Source organism: Alosa pseudoharengus, unplaced genomic scaffold (genome assembly GCF_046254945.1).
Source record: "Alosa pseudoharengus isolate Yale_2024_CS ecotype anadromous, Long Island Sound unplaced genomic scaffold, YU_APseudo_1.1 YU_APseudo_1.1_scf_21, whole genome shotgun sequence".
NCBI lineage: Eukaryota > Metazoa > Chordata > Actinopteri > Clupeiformes > Clupeidae > Alosa > Alosa pseudoharengus.
In genome coordinates this window covers 11,132,058-11,149,557 of record NW_027468674.1, presented here as the reverse complement: position 1 = coordinate 11,149,557, position 17,500 = coordinate 11,132,058, and the positions used below count along the sequence as shown (strand labels likewise).

Sequence of the window (17,500 nt, the reverse complement as noted above, 5' to 3'; positions counted from 1 at the left end):
ACACACACACATGCATATTCACTGCATGTACAGTAAATACACACTTAAGAGTACAGTACACACTTATGTGGAGTCTCACACACAAACACACACTCTCTCGCTCTCATACACACACACACACAGACCATGTGCACACCACAGACCACATCTATATATTCCTAACCTGTTATTACAGCTCTAAAATAGAGATTTGTGAAGTGTGGAGGAGGCCTGGAACCTCCCTTTCAGACACTCCCTCTCCTCCACTCTCCTCTCCTCCGCTCTCTGTCCTTCCCTCTCTTTTCTGCATTTTTTCTCTGTTTCTCTTTTTCATGTTAATCTTCTCTCTCATTTCTCTAGTACTGTATCTCCCCATTTCCACTCTCTTTCTCCTCTCCTCCTCTCTTTCTCCCCTCCTCCTCTTCCTTTTCTGCTCTCCTCTCTTTCTCCTCTCCTCCTCTCTTGTTCCTCTCTTTCTCCTCTCCTCCTCTCTTTCTCCTCTCCTCCTCTCCTCCTCTCTTGCTCCTCTCTTTCTCCCCTCCTCCTCTTCCTTTTCTGCTCTCCTCTCTTTCTCCTCTCCTCCTCTCTTTCTCCTCTCCTCCTCTCCTCCTCTCTTGCTCCTCTCCTCCTCTCTTTCTCCTCTCCTCCTCTCCTCCTCTCTTTCTCCCCTCCTCCTCTCTTTCTCCTCTGCTCTTCTCTTTCTCCTCTCCTCCTCTCCTCTACTCTCCTGCTGTTTCCACTTTTCTGCCTTTTTCCTGATTTTCTTTTAATTTTTTTCTAATTTCTTTATCACTTCTCCACTTGTCTTTGTGTACCTTTATTCCGCCATGTTGCTGCATCTATGAGCCTTTTCTGCCTTTCTGCCTCATATTTCCACTCTCTTCCTATCTCTACAGCAATCTTTCTCATTTCTCATCTCATTTCTCATCTCATTTCTTTCTCATTTCTTTCTCATTCCATCACTTTCTTCCCATTGCAGCCCCCCCCTTTCTATCATTTGTACCAATCTTCCTCTCCTCTCCCTCCCCATCTCCAAAATCTGCGGCTTTCTCTCCAACCCTCTCATTTCACTCTCTTTCTCTCTCTCTCTCTTTCCGTCTCCCCCTCACTCTCTTTCTTTATCTCTCTGTCCCTCATCCCTCTCTCCCTCCCCCTCTTTCTTCTTTTCTTCCCTCCCTCTCCCTCTCTCTTTCTCTCTCTCTCTCTCTCTCTCTCTGTGGCCCACGCTCTGCTGTGCTAAGCATTATTCTTCAGTAGTGGCAGCAGCAGCAGCAGCAGTGGCGGTCGGTCAGTGGCGGTCAGCTGCAGAGTTCCATCTGCAGGCCCAGGCCCACTCCGCTCCGCTCCGAAGCACGCGCACACCGGTGGCCCAGGCTCGGTGACGCCACAGCCCAACTATTCTCTCCTTCCCTCAGAGAAGAATAAATCCACTTCTCTTCACTCCACCCCCCCTCTCCATCCCTCCATCCCGCTGTCCTCCATCTAACGCCTCCACTTCCATTCATTCCTCTCTCATTCCACAAGAATGGAGAGATGAGAGCAGGGGAGAGAAAGAACGAGTGAGAGAGAGAGAGAAAGAGAGATAGAGAAAGGGATGAGGGAATGTGGTGGTTGCGGTGGGGGTGGTGGGGTGCCTCTCCAACTTTCCGACATGCCTCTAGCGGTTCCGTCAGGCTGCTTTTGGGAAAACAGCGGAAAGAACAGCATTCCGGGCATAGGGCAACTCAGGGCTGTCAATCAGGAGATCCACAGACATGCTCACATACACACTCTGTGTCTCTCTCACATAACCACACACACACACACACACACACACCTACACACACACATACACACACACACAAAGCACATTCAATGCATGCGTATGTGTCTTTGACACAGCCATACACTCACCTTACACACCCTCTCTCCAACACACACACACACACACGCACACACACACACACACACACACACACACACACACACACACACACACACACAAGCACATTCACTGTATGCATATATCCTTATGGGTCTCCATTCACACTCCTTTATCCAAAGCGAAAACGGGGAACAACTTTCTCTCTCTCTCATACACACACACAAACACACATGGACGTCCCCCCCCCACACACACACACACACACACTTAATAGTCTCACATCCAAACACACACTCTGTCGCTCTCATACAGAGCAATAACGAGTGGAAAGAATGGCATTCCGGGCATAGAGCAACTCAGGGGCCTGTCAATCTGGAGCTGCTGCACGGACCCGTTGGGGTCGTGGGGTCGAGGGTCGGAGGGTGGTCCAGGATTGTGTTTGCAGGCTCTGGTATGCAGAGGGCCTGTCTGTCTGCCTGTCTGTCTGTCTGTCTGTCTGTCTACACTGGCAAACACAAGGGCCCTCGAGTCAACTCTATGAGGTCAGAAGATGCTAGAACAATGTGTGTGTGTGTGTGTGTGTGTCTCAGCATTTCTGTGTGTGTGTGTGCCTCAGCGTTTATGTGTGTGTCTGTGTGTGTGTGTGTGTGTGTGTGTGTGTGTGTGTGTTTGTGTGTGTGGCTCAGCATTTCTGTCTGTGTGTGTGTGTGTGTGTGTGTGTGTGTGTGTGTGTGTGTGTGTGTTTGTGTGTGTGTGTGTGTGGCTCAGCATTTCTGTCTGTGTGTGTGTGTGTGTGTGTGTGTGTGTAGAGCACTTGCTCTAAGGTGCTGATACATGGGGTAAGCATGTAGGTGAATCATTTCATGTGAACAACTGATATGCCTACTGCACTGTTAAAGACCCAATAACAGGATGGACGGACAAAGAGAAACATGAAAAAAGAGCAAATGAAAGCACAGAAAAGATGACACAACTCAAAGCCCGAGAGGATATATTAACCGCTGAGCGAACAGCATCTGTGGCTTCCATTTGGACTTCTCCCTCCCTGTCTTACCACACACACACACACACACACACACACACCACCTATGCACACACACGCATGCACACACACACCAACACACACACACACCACCTATGTGCGCGCACACACACACACACACACACACACACACACACACACACACACAACCACTCTCTGTCGAATCTCATGGGAATTTTCTGAGCTCATCTGCCCCTCGGGGTCCACTAACAGCCTTTAAGGACACACGGACACACACACACACACACTGCGCAAACACCTTACATAAGACAGCAGACCTCACACTCAAGGGCACAGTGTGGTCCCATGTTTAGAACCTCATTTTTGACCCCAGGGGCCTATGGTAGAGTTTTAGCACAGAAGGGCAGGGTATAGGGTCTGTGTGTGTGTGTGTGTGTGTGTGTGTGTGTGTGTGTGTGTGTAGCTTTCTCAAGACTACTCTCTAAGCCACTAGCATGGCATGCACCGATCACTCAGACCAAACGGATTCCTCCACTGATCTTTGCACGTGAAGAAACCTATCATATGGGCAGGTGTGCAACAGTGTGTGTGTATGTGTGTGTGTGTGTTTTTTCAGTTTGAGTGTGTGTGTGTGTGTGTGTGTGTGTGTGTGTGTGTGTTACGTTCCATTAAAGGGAGTAGCTCCTCTTCACTGCAGTCACACCGGATTTGCCTCTGTATTCGCATAAGTTCCCAGTGTGTGTGTGTGTGTGTGTGTGTGTGTGTGTGTGTGTGTGTGTGTGTGTGTGTGTGTGTGTGTGTGTGTGTGTTAAGTAAGTGACGACTGCAGCAGTGTCGTTTTGTGTCAAACTAAGTCCTGTGCAAACACAAATCAAACTGCACACAGTTGTAGTATAACTCTCAGTCAAAGAAGAGAGAAAAAGGCTCTGGCTTTAAAGTCCCAACTCCCAACTTCATAAACGGGCCGGTGGCGTACATAATGGTCACATACACACACACACACACACACACACACACACACACACACACACAGGGCACTGTAGGCAACACAGGCATTGCAGGCTGACTCACAACACACATGTACACACACACACACACACACCCAACTCCCAACTCCATAAACGGGCCGGTGGCGTACATAATGGTCACATACACACATACACACACACACACATTCACACACACACACACAACTCCCAACTTCATAAACGGGCCGGTGGCGTGTGAAAACGCTCTCTTGTGCTAGAGTAGAGGCAAATGAAATGGCAAGGCTGCACTAAGGGCCTTCACCGCATCGGACTAAATGGAGGCCTTACAAGCACACCACTCCCATTCATCAAAACCACATCTAGCCTCCAGCCCGCAAACGAGCCGCTCGGGGTATTTTTACCACTACACAGATGCTGAACGCTGAATAAACATCAACTATTTACTAGACCAACACACTGCTCATAGTTGATTTCAGAAAAATCCCATATGGGAGGCTTGTTATTAATGATTTAATGGTTTGGTTATGAGTTTTTTCGTTATCAGCGGTTCATTCTCGGTTCATTCTCTTATGGGCCTATTGAAGATAATAAACAGGCATTGCTAATGAGTGCATTGCTAATGAGTGACAAATGTGCATTCCTTTGATAGAGCAACTGAGCTGGCGTTTATGGTGTGAAATCAATATTTCTGATATTATGGGGAAGAGTGTTCGTTCTGCCACGTTCTGCTGTGGAACTCAGGACTGGTCGTTATTTATTAGAGGATATATACCGGTGACCTAATGAACATTGCATGACAGGATTCGACGATGCTCTTTTGGAAAATAAATTGCATTAGCCAGTATCTCACACACACACACACACACATACACACAGACAGACAGACACACACACACACACAAACACACACACACACACACACACTAACACACACATACACACACATTAGCCAGCATGCAAAGGAGCCTAAACTCTGAAATCCTTTCACAGGAGCGAGTCCCAAGCTCCCTTTTTACAGGAAATGCACTTCAAAGTGCCCTTTCTTCCTTCTCTTCAAAGTGCCCTCTTCTCTGACACTACTAGTTGGGCCAAATCCTGTTCCCTTTAAACCAAACAAGAAACAGTACCACACACACACACACACACACACACACACTGCACTCTGACCCCAAACAAAAGCCCTGTGCCCTGACCATAATGGCGCGTCCTTCCTGGCATGGTCAGATTGCGACCGCCACACCCGTCTGGTGGTACCCACTGGGGTTGAGACTAGTGTAGTGCGTGTGTGTGTGTGTGTGTTTGTGCGTGTGTGTGTGTGTGTGTTTGTGCGTGTGTGTGTGTGTGTGTCGGTGAGTAGAGGGGCGAGAGGAGCAGGTGAGAGCGGAGGAAGAGGTGTTGGAGAGGCCAGGGGATGGGGGGGGGGTAGTAGGGGATGGGGGGGGGGGGTAGTAGGGGATGGGGGGGGGGGCAGAGGGGGTAGTAGGGGATGGGGGGGGCATGTCATAACACACCACTGCCATTCACAGAGCAGCAGCTGGCCACACAGATGGGCACCATGCCCTCTGAGACCTGTGGGGGGAAAGGGTGTGTGTGTGTGTGTGTTAATATGTGTTTATGTGTGTGTGCGTGTGTAAGTGTGAATATGTGTTTATGTGTGTGTGTGTGTGTGCGTGTGTAAGTGTGAATATGTGTTTATGTGTGTGTGTGTGTGTGTGTGCGTGTGTGTGTCTGTATGTGTGTGTGTGTGTGTGCGTGTGCGTGTGTGTCTGTGTGCGTGTGTGTGCATGTGTGGAGGTAAATGCCATCCCATCCTGCCCCCCCCCCTCCTCTTTCTGCTTCCTCTCTCTACTGGCAGGAAGTTCACTGTTGACTGCACCTGATGCCTCCCAATGCTCAACATACCATCCCCCCATTCTTTCCCCTCTCTCTCTCTCTCTCTCTTTATTCCCTCGTTTCTTGACTTGGCCCTCCCCGAAACATTCCTTCCAATCAGCTTCCATCTTTCTAGCCGTCTGCTTGTCATCCTCACCAGCTGTTTTCTCTCGCTATCTCTCTCTTTCATCTTTCCGCCTCTCCACCTCAGAGTCTCTATCCCTCCATCCTGTCCGCATTCCTACCCCAAACCTGCCAGCTGGGAGGAGAGTGTGTGTGCGCGGGTTCCGCTATTACAGAGACCACATCACATGCAGTCACTCAGCTCTCAGACACGCACACACACACACACACACACACACACACAGGCATGCACAAATAAGCATACACATGGCACAGCCATACACACACACACACACAGACAGCGATGAAAACTCAGCAAAAACAAATACAAAGGTTAGTTTCAAACACACACACACACACACACACACACACACACACACAAACACACACACACACAGACAGCGATGAAAACATCAAAAGCAAATACACAGGTTAGTTTCAAACACACACACACACACACACACACACACACACACACACACACACACACACACACACACACACACACACACACACAGGGTACTGTAGGCAACACAGACATTGCAGGCTGACTCACAACACACATGTACACACACACACACACACACACACAAACCCTGAAAAGTACTAGAGACACACTACTACAGACAGACAAATTTAGATACTCCAAAACACTAACTGACTCACACACTCACACAGACGGACAGACACTCATAACATCAACATTCCCAACACCAACTCCCAAACAAACGCTCACACACTCCCCCTCCCTCTCGCTCAAACAAACACTTGGCTTTCTCAAGCACCTACATGCTCCCCCCTCTCAAACACACACGTCTCACTCTCTCTCAAACACACACACACACAAACTGAGGCACGGCATACCCGTCACCCAAACACACACTCAAACAGACCCCCCCCCCCCTGCATCATTCCTATCCACACACACACACACACACACACACACACACACACACACACACACAAAATACCCATCACTCAAACAGTCCCCCCCCGCAACTCACAACTTCGCCCACTCCGAGTCATTCCTATTGATTCTTCACACTCTGCTCTCCTGAGAGGCGACTAACTGCCACGATTTACCTCCAAAAGAGGGGTGTCACCGCTAAACCCGACCTCTGACCTTTGACCCGTTACACAGGGGTTGGGGGGGACCCCATTCCTGCGTTCAGCTGGCCCGGCCGTCACAAGAGGCCCTTTGTCACCGCTGCATTTCAAAGACAGGACCAAGCCTGCCCTGCACTGCCTACTTCACTAAGATATGAGCCCAGGCCATTCAAAGCCCACTCTCTCTCTCTCTCTCGCTCTCTCTCTCTCTCTCTCTCTCTCTCTCTCTCGACTCTTTCAGTCTATCCTTCTCTCTCTGGCCGCCTCTTTCGCTCTGTCTCTATCTTCTCTACAAGTCGCTCTCTTTGTCTGTCTCTTTGTCTCTCTCTCTTTACTTTTTTCTCTCGAGTTCTTTCTCTTCTCCTCTCCTCCACCTTTCTCGTTGGAAGTCCCGCCTCGTCTGTCCAGAACAGAGACCGATGTAACCCCAGGGGTCAGCTCAATTTGCTCCCTCTTCACACATGCCACTCTCCTCCTCCTCCTCCTCCTCCTCTTTCTCTCCTCCTCCTCTTTCTCTTTCTCTTCCTCCTCCTCTCCAACGCCAACAACCCCTATCCCATTGCTCCCTTTGAAGCGGAGGTGAAGAAGCCAGAGGTTTTCCTTTCTCTTCGATGCCTCCCACCAGCAGAGAGGATGAAAAGAGAGGAACAAAGGTATTTTAGAGAACGACAGAGAAAAATATCAATGTGAAAGAGAAAGAGAGAGACAGATGGAGAGACAGAGAGAGAGAAAGAGAGACAGAGAAAGAGAGAGAGAGAGACAGAATGGGGGGAATTGAAATGAACATCCTTTACAGATGAAATAGGAAGCATACAATGGGCAAAAAGTCCCACTAGTCTGTGAACTATCCTTTGTGGAATGTTGCTCCACTGCATACCTTTCTTACAGCCTCATCAATGAGTCTCATGGCTGTAATGTATAGTTATGAAATACCACATATCAGAAGACTTATTCACTTCCTTTACAAAACAACGCTGTAGTCACATGTATCTCTTTGAATGGCCATCTGACTCTTTAGTACCTGACTGCTGAATTGCATTCCACCGCAATATTCAAGAGAGTTTCACTGCTGAAATACACTGACTACAGTCGACAATAGGCAGGCCAAATAAAGTGTGAAAAAGATGAGTAAAGAATGAGAAATGGCTGAGACTGAGGGAGATACTGGACTAGAGATAGAAAGACAGATAATTAATCCAGCATTTAATGTTACTCGAACACAGGCAACTCGAGATAGAAAGACAGATTATTAATCCAGCATATAAAGTTACTCTAACACAGTCAATTTGAGATAGAGTAACGTTAAATGCTGTGATAATAATCTGTCTTTCTAACACAGGCAACTCGAGATAGAAAGACAGATTATTAATCCAGCATCTATTATCACAGAGTCGCCTCGAGATTATTAATCCAGCATCTATTCTCACAGAGGCGCCTCGAGATTATTAATCCAGCATCTATTCTTACAGAGGCACCTTGCAGGCTAAAATAAGGTCACTTGTATTGATCTCTCTCTTCCCTTTCTCTGTATCCCTCTTTCTCTGTATCCCTCTTTCTCTGTATCCCTCCACATCTACTCCCATGTGTCCTCTCGGTCTACAGACGACCAAGAAGATTCATGAGGCAGCTATAGGGAGAAAATGCCCTCTGGCGCATGCACACTCACACACACACATACACACACACACACACACACACATATTTATCCATGGATGCACAGACAATACACACACACACACACAGCACACAATTGTCTCGTATTGGCAAATGCACAGACACAGACACACAGGCCAAGACACACACACACACACACACACACACACACACACACACACACACACACACACATAAACACACAGACACACACACACAGAGACACATAGGCTTTACAGGGCAAGGGCATTCCCCTAGTGCCTGGAGAGCTCTCTGGATTAGCTTAATTGCAGTGCAAGCCTCTCTCTTGGCAAGCCTGAAGGACTGTCAGCTCCCTCTGATGATTCTCCACACACACACACATACAGACACGCACACACACACAAGCACACACATACACACACTCACACTCAGACACACACACACACACACACACACACACACACACACACACACACAGAGGCACAAGGTTTCCCACACACCCCCATTCATCTGAATTATTTATTTGAATCTGCACTTAATACAAAATACAAAATACATGGTTCCAAAATTTAGCACACACACGCTTGAGCTGACACACATACACACACAAGCTGCATTTTTCCCACACACTCACACACTATATGCAGGCCCATGGCCTTACATGCTCGCACACACACACACACACACAATCACACAGACACAAAGAGAGGAGTGGTGTTTCACACACAGGCATAAATGCACACCAGGGAAAAGGCCTGGGTAATTATTGACCATGTCTGAAGTGTACACAACACATGCTGTCAGCCCAAGGCCTGCTACAGCAGTACTGACTCATGGGAGTAGTGCCACTGTTTAGGCCTACTAAGCACACACACACACACACACACACACACACACACATAGGAATACGAACACACGCACGCACACACACACGCACGCACACACACACACACACACGCACATAGGAACAGGAACACACATACGAACACAGACACGCACACACACACACACACGCAAGAAAACTCATGGGGGTAGTGCCACTGTTTGGGCCTGCGGCAGAGGGGAGCAGAGAGACCCCCTGTGCAGACAGCAGTGCAGTGGAACAAGAGATGCATGTAGCATACTGTGAAGATACACACACACACACACACACACACACACACACACACACACACACACACACACACACACACACACTGTAGACACTCAGAGAGGAGAGATGCATGTAGCATACTGTGAAGATACACACACACACACACACACTGTAGACACTCAGAGAGGAGAGATGCATGTAGCATACTGTGAAGATACACATACACACACACACACTGTAGACACTCAGAGAGGAGAGATGCATGTAGCATACTGTGAAGATACACACACACACACACACACACACACACACACACACACACACACACACACACACACACACACACTGTAGACACTCAGAGAGGAGAGATGCATGTAGCATACTGTGAAGATACACACACACACACACACTGTAGACACTCAGAGAGGAGAGATGCATGTAGCATACTGTGAAGATACACACACACACACACACACACACACTGTAGACACTCAGAGAGGAGAGATGCATGTAGCATACTGTGAAGATACACACACACACACACACACACACACTGTAGACACTCAGAGAGGAGAGATGCATGTAGCATACTGTGAAGACACACACACACACACTGTAGACACTCAGAGAGGAGAGATGCATGTAGCATACTGTGAAGATACACACACACACACACACACACACACACACTGTAGACACTCAGAGAGGAGAGATGCATGTAGCATACTGTGAAGATACACACACACACACTGTAGACACTCAGAGAGGAGAGATGCATGTAGCATACTGTGAAGATACACACACACACACTGTAGACACTCAGAAAGGAGAGATGCATGTAGCATACTGTGAAGATACACACACACACACACACACACACTGTAGACACTCAGAGAGGAGAGATGAATGTAGCATACTGTGAAGTTCCCAAAGGAAAAGGTATAGAATTGTTCTCTTATCTATGTAGTACTGTGTGTGATCTGAATGAGGTGTAGGCGTTAGCATTCTGCTAAGCACACACACACACACACAGTCACACACACACACACACACACACACAGTCACACACACACACACACACAAACATTCAGAGAAATGTTTGGGCCTTCTCTCAGTGTCAGACACAGACATAAACAAACACACACACACACACACACACACACACACACACACACATACCACCTTCACACCTGCCGAGCTGCTGTCTCTCATTCTGCCCTCTGGTCAACTCTGTGGCCCTTATCACCTCTGGTATGTCTGTGACCTCTGACCTCTGCCACACAGCCCTACCTGCCTTCATAATCTCCGCAGCCAAAGCGACTGCAGCTCTATCAACAGGGATCCCAGACACTTAAAGACACGGAGCAGGCGGGTCTCTGTGTTCTTCAACTAAACTCGCCATGTAGTCCCAGACACTTTGGCTTTTCCTAATACACACACACACAGCCTGTGGTTGTCAGACTATGTGTGTGTGTGTGTGTGTGTGTGTGTGTGTGTATGTGGGGGGTCTACATCTCCATTTCCGGAACCTTCCCTCATAACAGCATGTTGGTGCCAATCAGCAGAACGCCATGTGAATACAAGCGCGTCACACCATGTCGTAGTCACACACACACACACACACACCATGCGCGTCACACCATGTCGTAGTCTCTCATTTGACTCAACTACAGGGGCTGACCCCTGTTGAGAGTGCTGCTGACACCTGGTTTTGCAGGTCTTAATTACCTGAGAAGGTCAGCGAAACCTATTCACATGCTGGGGCTATGGGGCAGTTTACGGTTAGATACTAGCCTACTAAAGTGGTGGCTTTCTAACAGTTTAGCACCAAAGGCACTGACTAAGGTGAAATCAACCATGCAACTTTTTTAATGTTTTATTCAAAGGGAGGCCAGTTTATCCAAGACATTTAGTCATTTAGTATTGTACTGACGATGCAAAAAGACTACACAGGCTCTAATTATGTGTAGGCTACACTTGTGCACGTGTAGATGCCAATGACTTGCAACTTGCATCCAATACAATTATGAAGTGAAAGGGTGTAGGCACACACAGACAGTTTTGTCCCTCGAGTTCTGAGGACCAGAGAACGCCAACAGGGCTGGCCTGACACAGAGAGATCTCATAAGGCCAGATCCAGAGAGCCCTATTGTGCATTCAGTTAGCTCTTGCGTATATAAAGCAGTAATACACTGATCATGTGCCTAAAAGCGTACACTTAACAACAATCCCGTAGAGTTTATTGCATAGACTACATTAATATTCCTGCATTTCTAAGTAAGTGTCTTTTTTGGGAATAAATAAGCAAATGTAGTGAAATGAAGTAAAAAGATTATATGTGTACGTAAACTATCTTCAAACAGTATTATACACACACACAAACACTCCCAAACAGTATACATATACACACACACACACAAACACACACACACACACACACACACACACACACACACACACGTGATGTCCAGTGGTAGTCACTTCCTGGGCATAATTCTCTCCTCATATCACAGCAAAGGAAAATACCCACAGCACAATCCACACATTATGCTTTCCCTTCAAATCAAAACACAGCTCTTTTATAAGGCTGGTGATGAGCAATGGAGAAAACAAATCTCCATCACTGAGCATTAACAGTATGGGGGGGGAGACAGAGACAGTGGTCGGGTGCTAACGACCGGTCCTCGTGTGGTTAGTGCCCTCAATCGGTGGGCACAATTCAACCCTGACCACCATGACGGATCATGTTCACATGATGTGGGACAGCCTACTGCATCATGTAGGCTTTCTTCGTTCTGACCAACCAAAACAAACAACTTCTGTAGCAGTGCATGCCAACAAACCCTGCAATCTTGTCCGATGAGTCAACTTTCTGTGTAAATAAATTGTAGAGTAAAACTGGATACGTTTTTTTCTTCTTTTTTGAAAAAAAAAAAAAAAACAGCTGTTTAGAAGGGCACAAAACACTGCGGAATATAAATGTTCAGCCTTCTGTAGAAGTTTACAATAAATAAAAGTTATATAAATAACAATATATGACTTATAACCCCAAATGAGATCTGCTAACTGTTTTACTGTCATATAGGCAGCTGTCCAGCAGTGACATATCACCGTAGCATTGATGCTACAGGACACTGCAAAGGACTGTGAGCAGCGTAACGGCAGTACAGTGGCGAACAATAGGCATTTTACACACACGCACACACACACACCCCTTGTTTTGTGAAGGCTTGAGTAACGGTTACAATGTCCCTTCTGTCTGGCAGTCTTTGTGGGCTGATATATGGAAATTAAAAGCATTTTTCTCACTCCCATTTTCTCCTGAGATTCGCTGCGCATGAAAGGAAAGTGGATAAATCTGTCATATTTGGAAATTATCTATGCGCCACCCATCTAAACAAGCAGATGAATAGCTTTAACGTTAGTGACAGCCTCAGAAATCATCAACTCGTTTGTCATGTGTATTCATGTAGGAACTGGGACCATATAAGGCTTGAAGACTCTTGGAGAAAATGGACATGTAGGTCCACATTCAACACTACCTACCATACACTGTTATACACTGTTATATTTACTTATAATCACGCAGTAGCAACATTTTGTTTCCAACTGTGTATTTCAGCGAATTTGCGTTAGCGCAAACCTCAGTTACATCCCAAACATTGACCCGCTTTTATTCAAGATCCGCGCGCTCTAGAGCGTGATTTCAGTGCTCACGGCCTCTTCGCTTCGGACGTCCGGTGACAGTTTGACAGCTCTCTTCGGAATTCGATACACTCCATTGCAGATCTATGATGACCTGATATGCTGGTCAGACAAATTGTAATTGCCCAAAGCCTTGTTTTATCAAAGAGCAGAAATGAAATAGCAAGACGTGTAGCCTACAGGCCGGGTCTTGCACGTAGTAGGCTGGTCCAGAATCCCAGCGTGTATATGCTATTTAAGCCGCTTATGACCACCACAGCGACTATGCGGCTAAACACGTTTCTCTAGTGGTAAGTAAACACGCGAATAGCAACATAAAGTTTCCACACTAATAAAGGTGTAAAACATGAGTTATTCACACTGAAAAGTAACGTAAACTGGAGATAACTCTCCGGCGAGCACTTACTCCAGTTTGCGAGTGCGGTGGTATTCCAACAAGGCAAAAGGCGACTCCATTCATTGGTCAACTGGGAATGTTCTGAAGACAATTCCGGGGAGATAACTAATGCTTCTATTGCTAGCTACAGAAAACAGTCCTGTTGATGTGTGTGAACTGCAAAGAGTTTAACATTACAACCACATTTCGCTGAGACAAGGCTACGCTGTCGTCTATCTCCCTCGAAACTCCCCCTTTCCCGTTGTTTGGACGAGTGGGTTAGCCCCCGCCCTCCGCCCTTCGCTGATTGTAAATCCCTTTTCTCGGCTGACCCGTTATACTAACTGAGCTCACAGCCCTGCTAACCAGCAACCAACATCCCGCCCATCCGCCCGTCAATAAAAGTACGTCATTATCCGTTGGCGAATAAATACGCAGCATGGGGAGTGCGGAATGTATGGAGGAGGGGCGAATGTGGTTTCCACGTTGAACAAAAACAAGTGGTCTCCCTCAAGTAGTGAGAGGAAAGTACGGAAAAAGCCCCAGGCTTGTGCCTCCAAAACAAAAGGTAGCCTACAGTCTGGTAATTTAGCTACACAGACTGTCTGTCAGACTAGGCAGAGGCCATAATACATGTCTGCATCTGGCACTATTATTCCAAATGCGGTTCATCTTCTGATGGCCCATGCTGAAAATGATTTAGGCCTAGATTACATTTCCATATATTCATTTTCAGTCATATTTTCACAGGGTATTGACGAGAAACATAACCTAACCCTCCTATTCCCCTCCCCTCCTATTCCTCAAACACAAGTGGACACACACATTACATCATATGCAAATAAAAACAATACAAATGTAACCAGAACACTGATTGAAGTGTAATCTGTCTGAGTAATGAGTCATACTATGCTCGAGCGAACACACCTTTACCCACCCAAATTCCCAGCAACGTCACAGGCACTACTGTGCCAACCGAAGCTGTTGTAAGCAGCTGTGCCAAACCAAGTTGGCAGCGCAGAGGAAAGTTTCAGTTTAGTGTACCTGGCAGTGCCATCTACTCATCCACCTGTGCCAGCCTTGATGTGTTATGCTCCCTCTCTCTCTCTCTCTCTCTCACTCTCTTGCTCTACCCCTCTCCCTCTCTCTCTCCCACTTTCTCCCTCTCACATCTCTTGCTCTCTCCCTCCCTTTCTCTCTCACTTTCTCTCACTCTCTCTCTCTCTCTCTCTCTCCCACATACACACACACACAGAGTGAGTTAGTGTCATAGTGTATATGAGTGTGCCAGTGTGTATGAGTGTGTGTGTGTGTTTGAGCGTCAGTTGCTCTGTCTGAGTAGAGCGTCTCCAAGCCTGGGTAAGGCTGGCTCATGGTCAATGAAGCAAGACATGGTTTTGATGCTGATAATAGATGGCAGCCCTTAGGGCCATTTGATGCAGCACACACACACACTCACTCACTCACTCACATACACGCGCGCGCACACACACACACACATAACACACACACACACACACACACACACACACACACACACACACACACACACACACACACACACACACACACACACACACACACACACACACAGTGATTACATAATGCTCATGGCATAAAAACACAGAAGAGGAGGAAGGGAGCAAGAGAGATGGAGAGAGAGAGGGGTAGACAGAGAAAGAAAGAGAGAGAGAGAGAGTGAGAAAGAGATGGAGAGTAATAGATGGAGAGAGATGTAGAGAAAGATAGAGAAAGAGATATGGAGAGTGAGAGAGATGGAGAGAGAGGGGGGTAGACAGAGAAAGAGAGAGAAAGAGATGGAGAGTGAGAGAGATGTAGAGAAAGATGGAGAGTGAGTGACAGATGGAGAGAGATGGAGTAAGAGAGATAGAGAGAGAGATGAGAGAGATGTAGAGAGATGGAGAGCGAGAAAGATAGAGTGTGAGAGAGAGACATGGAGTTTGAGAGAGAGATGGAGTGAGAGAGAGAGAGCACTCTACATGCTCCAGTCAGACAACCGCACTGAGATCACTTAACACACATACACACTCTCTCTCACACACATACACAAAAAAGGAGAATATCTCTCTCTCTCTCTCTCTCTCACACACACACACACACACACACACACACACACACACAAAGACACACCGAGAGAAAGATGTCACACATGCACATTCACAAAAAGAATTCACGCGAGCAACCTTAAACATTCTCATGTTCTGTCTCTCACACACAAACGAGGACCTCCTACACTTCATTTTCTTGTACCCAGAACCCACTCACCTTGCTCAGGCATCCACACACACACGCACACAAGCACACACACACACACCACACACACACACACACACACAGAGAGAAAGAGTACAGCCTGTTCAGTGAGCATCATTGCTCAACTTCAGCCTCTGCAAGGTGAACCGGGGCTTTTCTACTGAACCATGCAAACCTAAAAGCACCCCAAACACACACACACACACACACACACACACACACACACACACACACACACACATCCTGCTCCGTCCTTCTACCTGCTAGCCCAGCAGCTGCGTACATCCCAAACAAACACAATACTCCTACACTACACCCACCCTCACATGTCCAACTCAACCCCCCCCCCCCCTCCAAAATGCATGACTGCACACACACACACACACACACACACACACACACACACATACACACCTCCAGCTCTCGGCTCTGAGCACTGAGCTCAGACACAGACGTACACACACTGACACACACACACAAACACACACACACTGCGGCTCATTTCTGTGCGATCACTGGCTATGAGGAGGACTGTAATAACTCGACAGTTTGCAGACGTGTTCTGGAGTCTCTCAAGATGACAAGGGGGCTATTACGTGTGATTATGGTATCATATGACAACCGCTGCTGAGAGTGTTTTTCATAGGAAGTGGACTGATGCGTCACCATAGGGATCATATGAACGTTCAAGTTTGAGCTTTTTGGTTCAACTTGAGGCTTTTTGTTTTTGTTTTAAATCATTCAGAGTGACATGATACAATGAGGCTGTGTGTTTACTTTGATCGTGATCTTACTGGGTACGGAGCCAAAAGCCTGGACATGTTGTATCACTCTGACTGAATGAATTGTTCCATCTGCAACCGGTATTATGAGAAGAGCACTCTTCCGCGCTAGCTTCGACCGCGCACCCTCAGGCATGGGAAGCAGGAATGCTAACAACGCTGAATCAAGTTGGGTGATGTTACCGTAAGCTGGGGGTCACCTCTAAAGGTATCAGAAAGTGGGCCTTTTCCCAGCCTTGTATATTGGTTGCTCTCAAGCTAAAATAGCCAGTGTTTATGTTAAAGAAAAAAGAAAGGGAACGCTTCCCTGGGTCAAAAGTGTTTGTTACAATAAAACTACAGAGTGCTCATCAAAAATGGGCCTTTACATCGTCAAATAAAAATCAAAAGAATTGAGGCACTCTTGAACAAAAATAAAAAAGCCTTTATTGAAAAGTGCTTACACTGTATGTGTTGTTCATCTGTCTGGGAGCAGTGCTGTGCTGTGCTGTGCTGTGCTGTCTATTCTGTGCTGTCTGTGTTGTGCTGTGCTGTCTGTGCTGTGCTGTGCTGTGCTGTCTATGCTGTGCTGTGCTGTGCTTCGTTGTGCTGTCTGTGCTGTGTATGTAGTGCTGTCTATTCTGTGCTGTCTATTCTGTGCTGTCTGTGTTGTGCTGTCTATGCTGTGCTGTGCTGTGCTGTGCTGTCTATTCTGTGCT

General features: G+C 47.1%; 1 protein-coding gene across 5 annotated transcripts in view; it reads right to left on the bottom strand.

Moving 5' to 3' along the window:
- Positions 1–17,500, bottom strand: part of LOC143137596 (rho GTPase-activating protein 23-like) — a 65,913-nt gene that overhangs the window by 38,816 nt on the left and 9,597 nt on the right. For 4 of the 5 annotated variants that reach the window (XM_076297841.1, XM_076297844.1, XM_076297842.1 and 1 more), the window contains exon 1: positions 13,777–14,063. The exons of the other annotated variant lie outside the window; for it this stretch is intronic. In XM_076297841.1, the coding sequence (XP_076153956.1) occupies positions 13,777–13,830 (54 nt within the window). In that variant the 5' untranslated portion in view covers positions 13,831–14,063. Of the gene's footprint in view, positions 1–13,776; positions 14,064–17,500 lie in introns of those variants that run through there. 5 annotated transcript variants of the gene reach the window in all.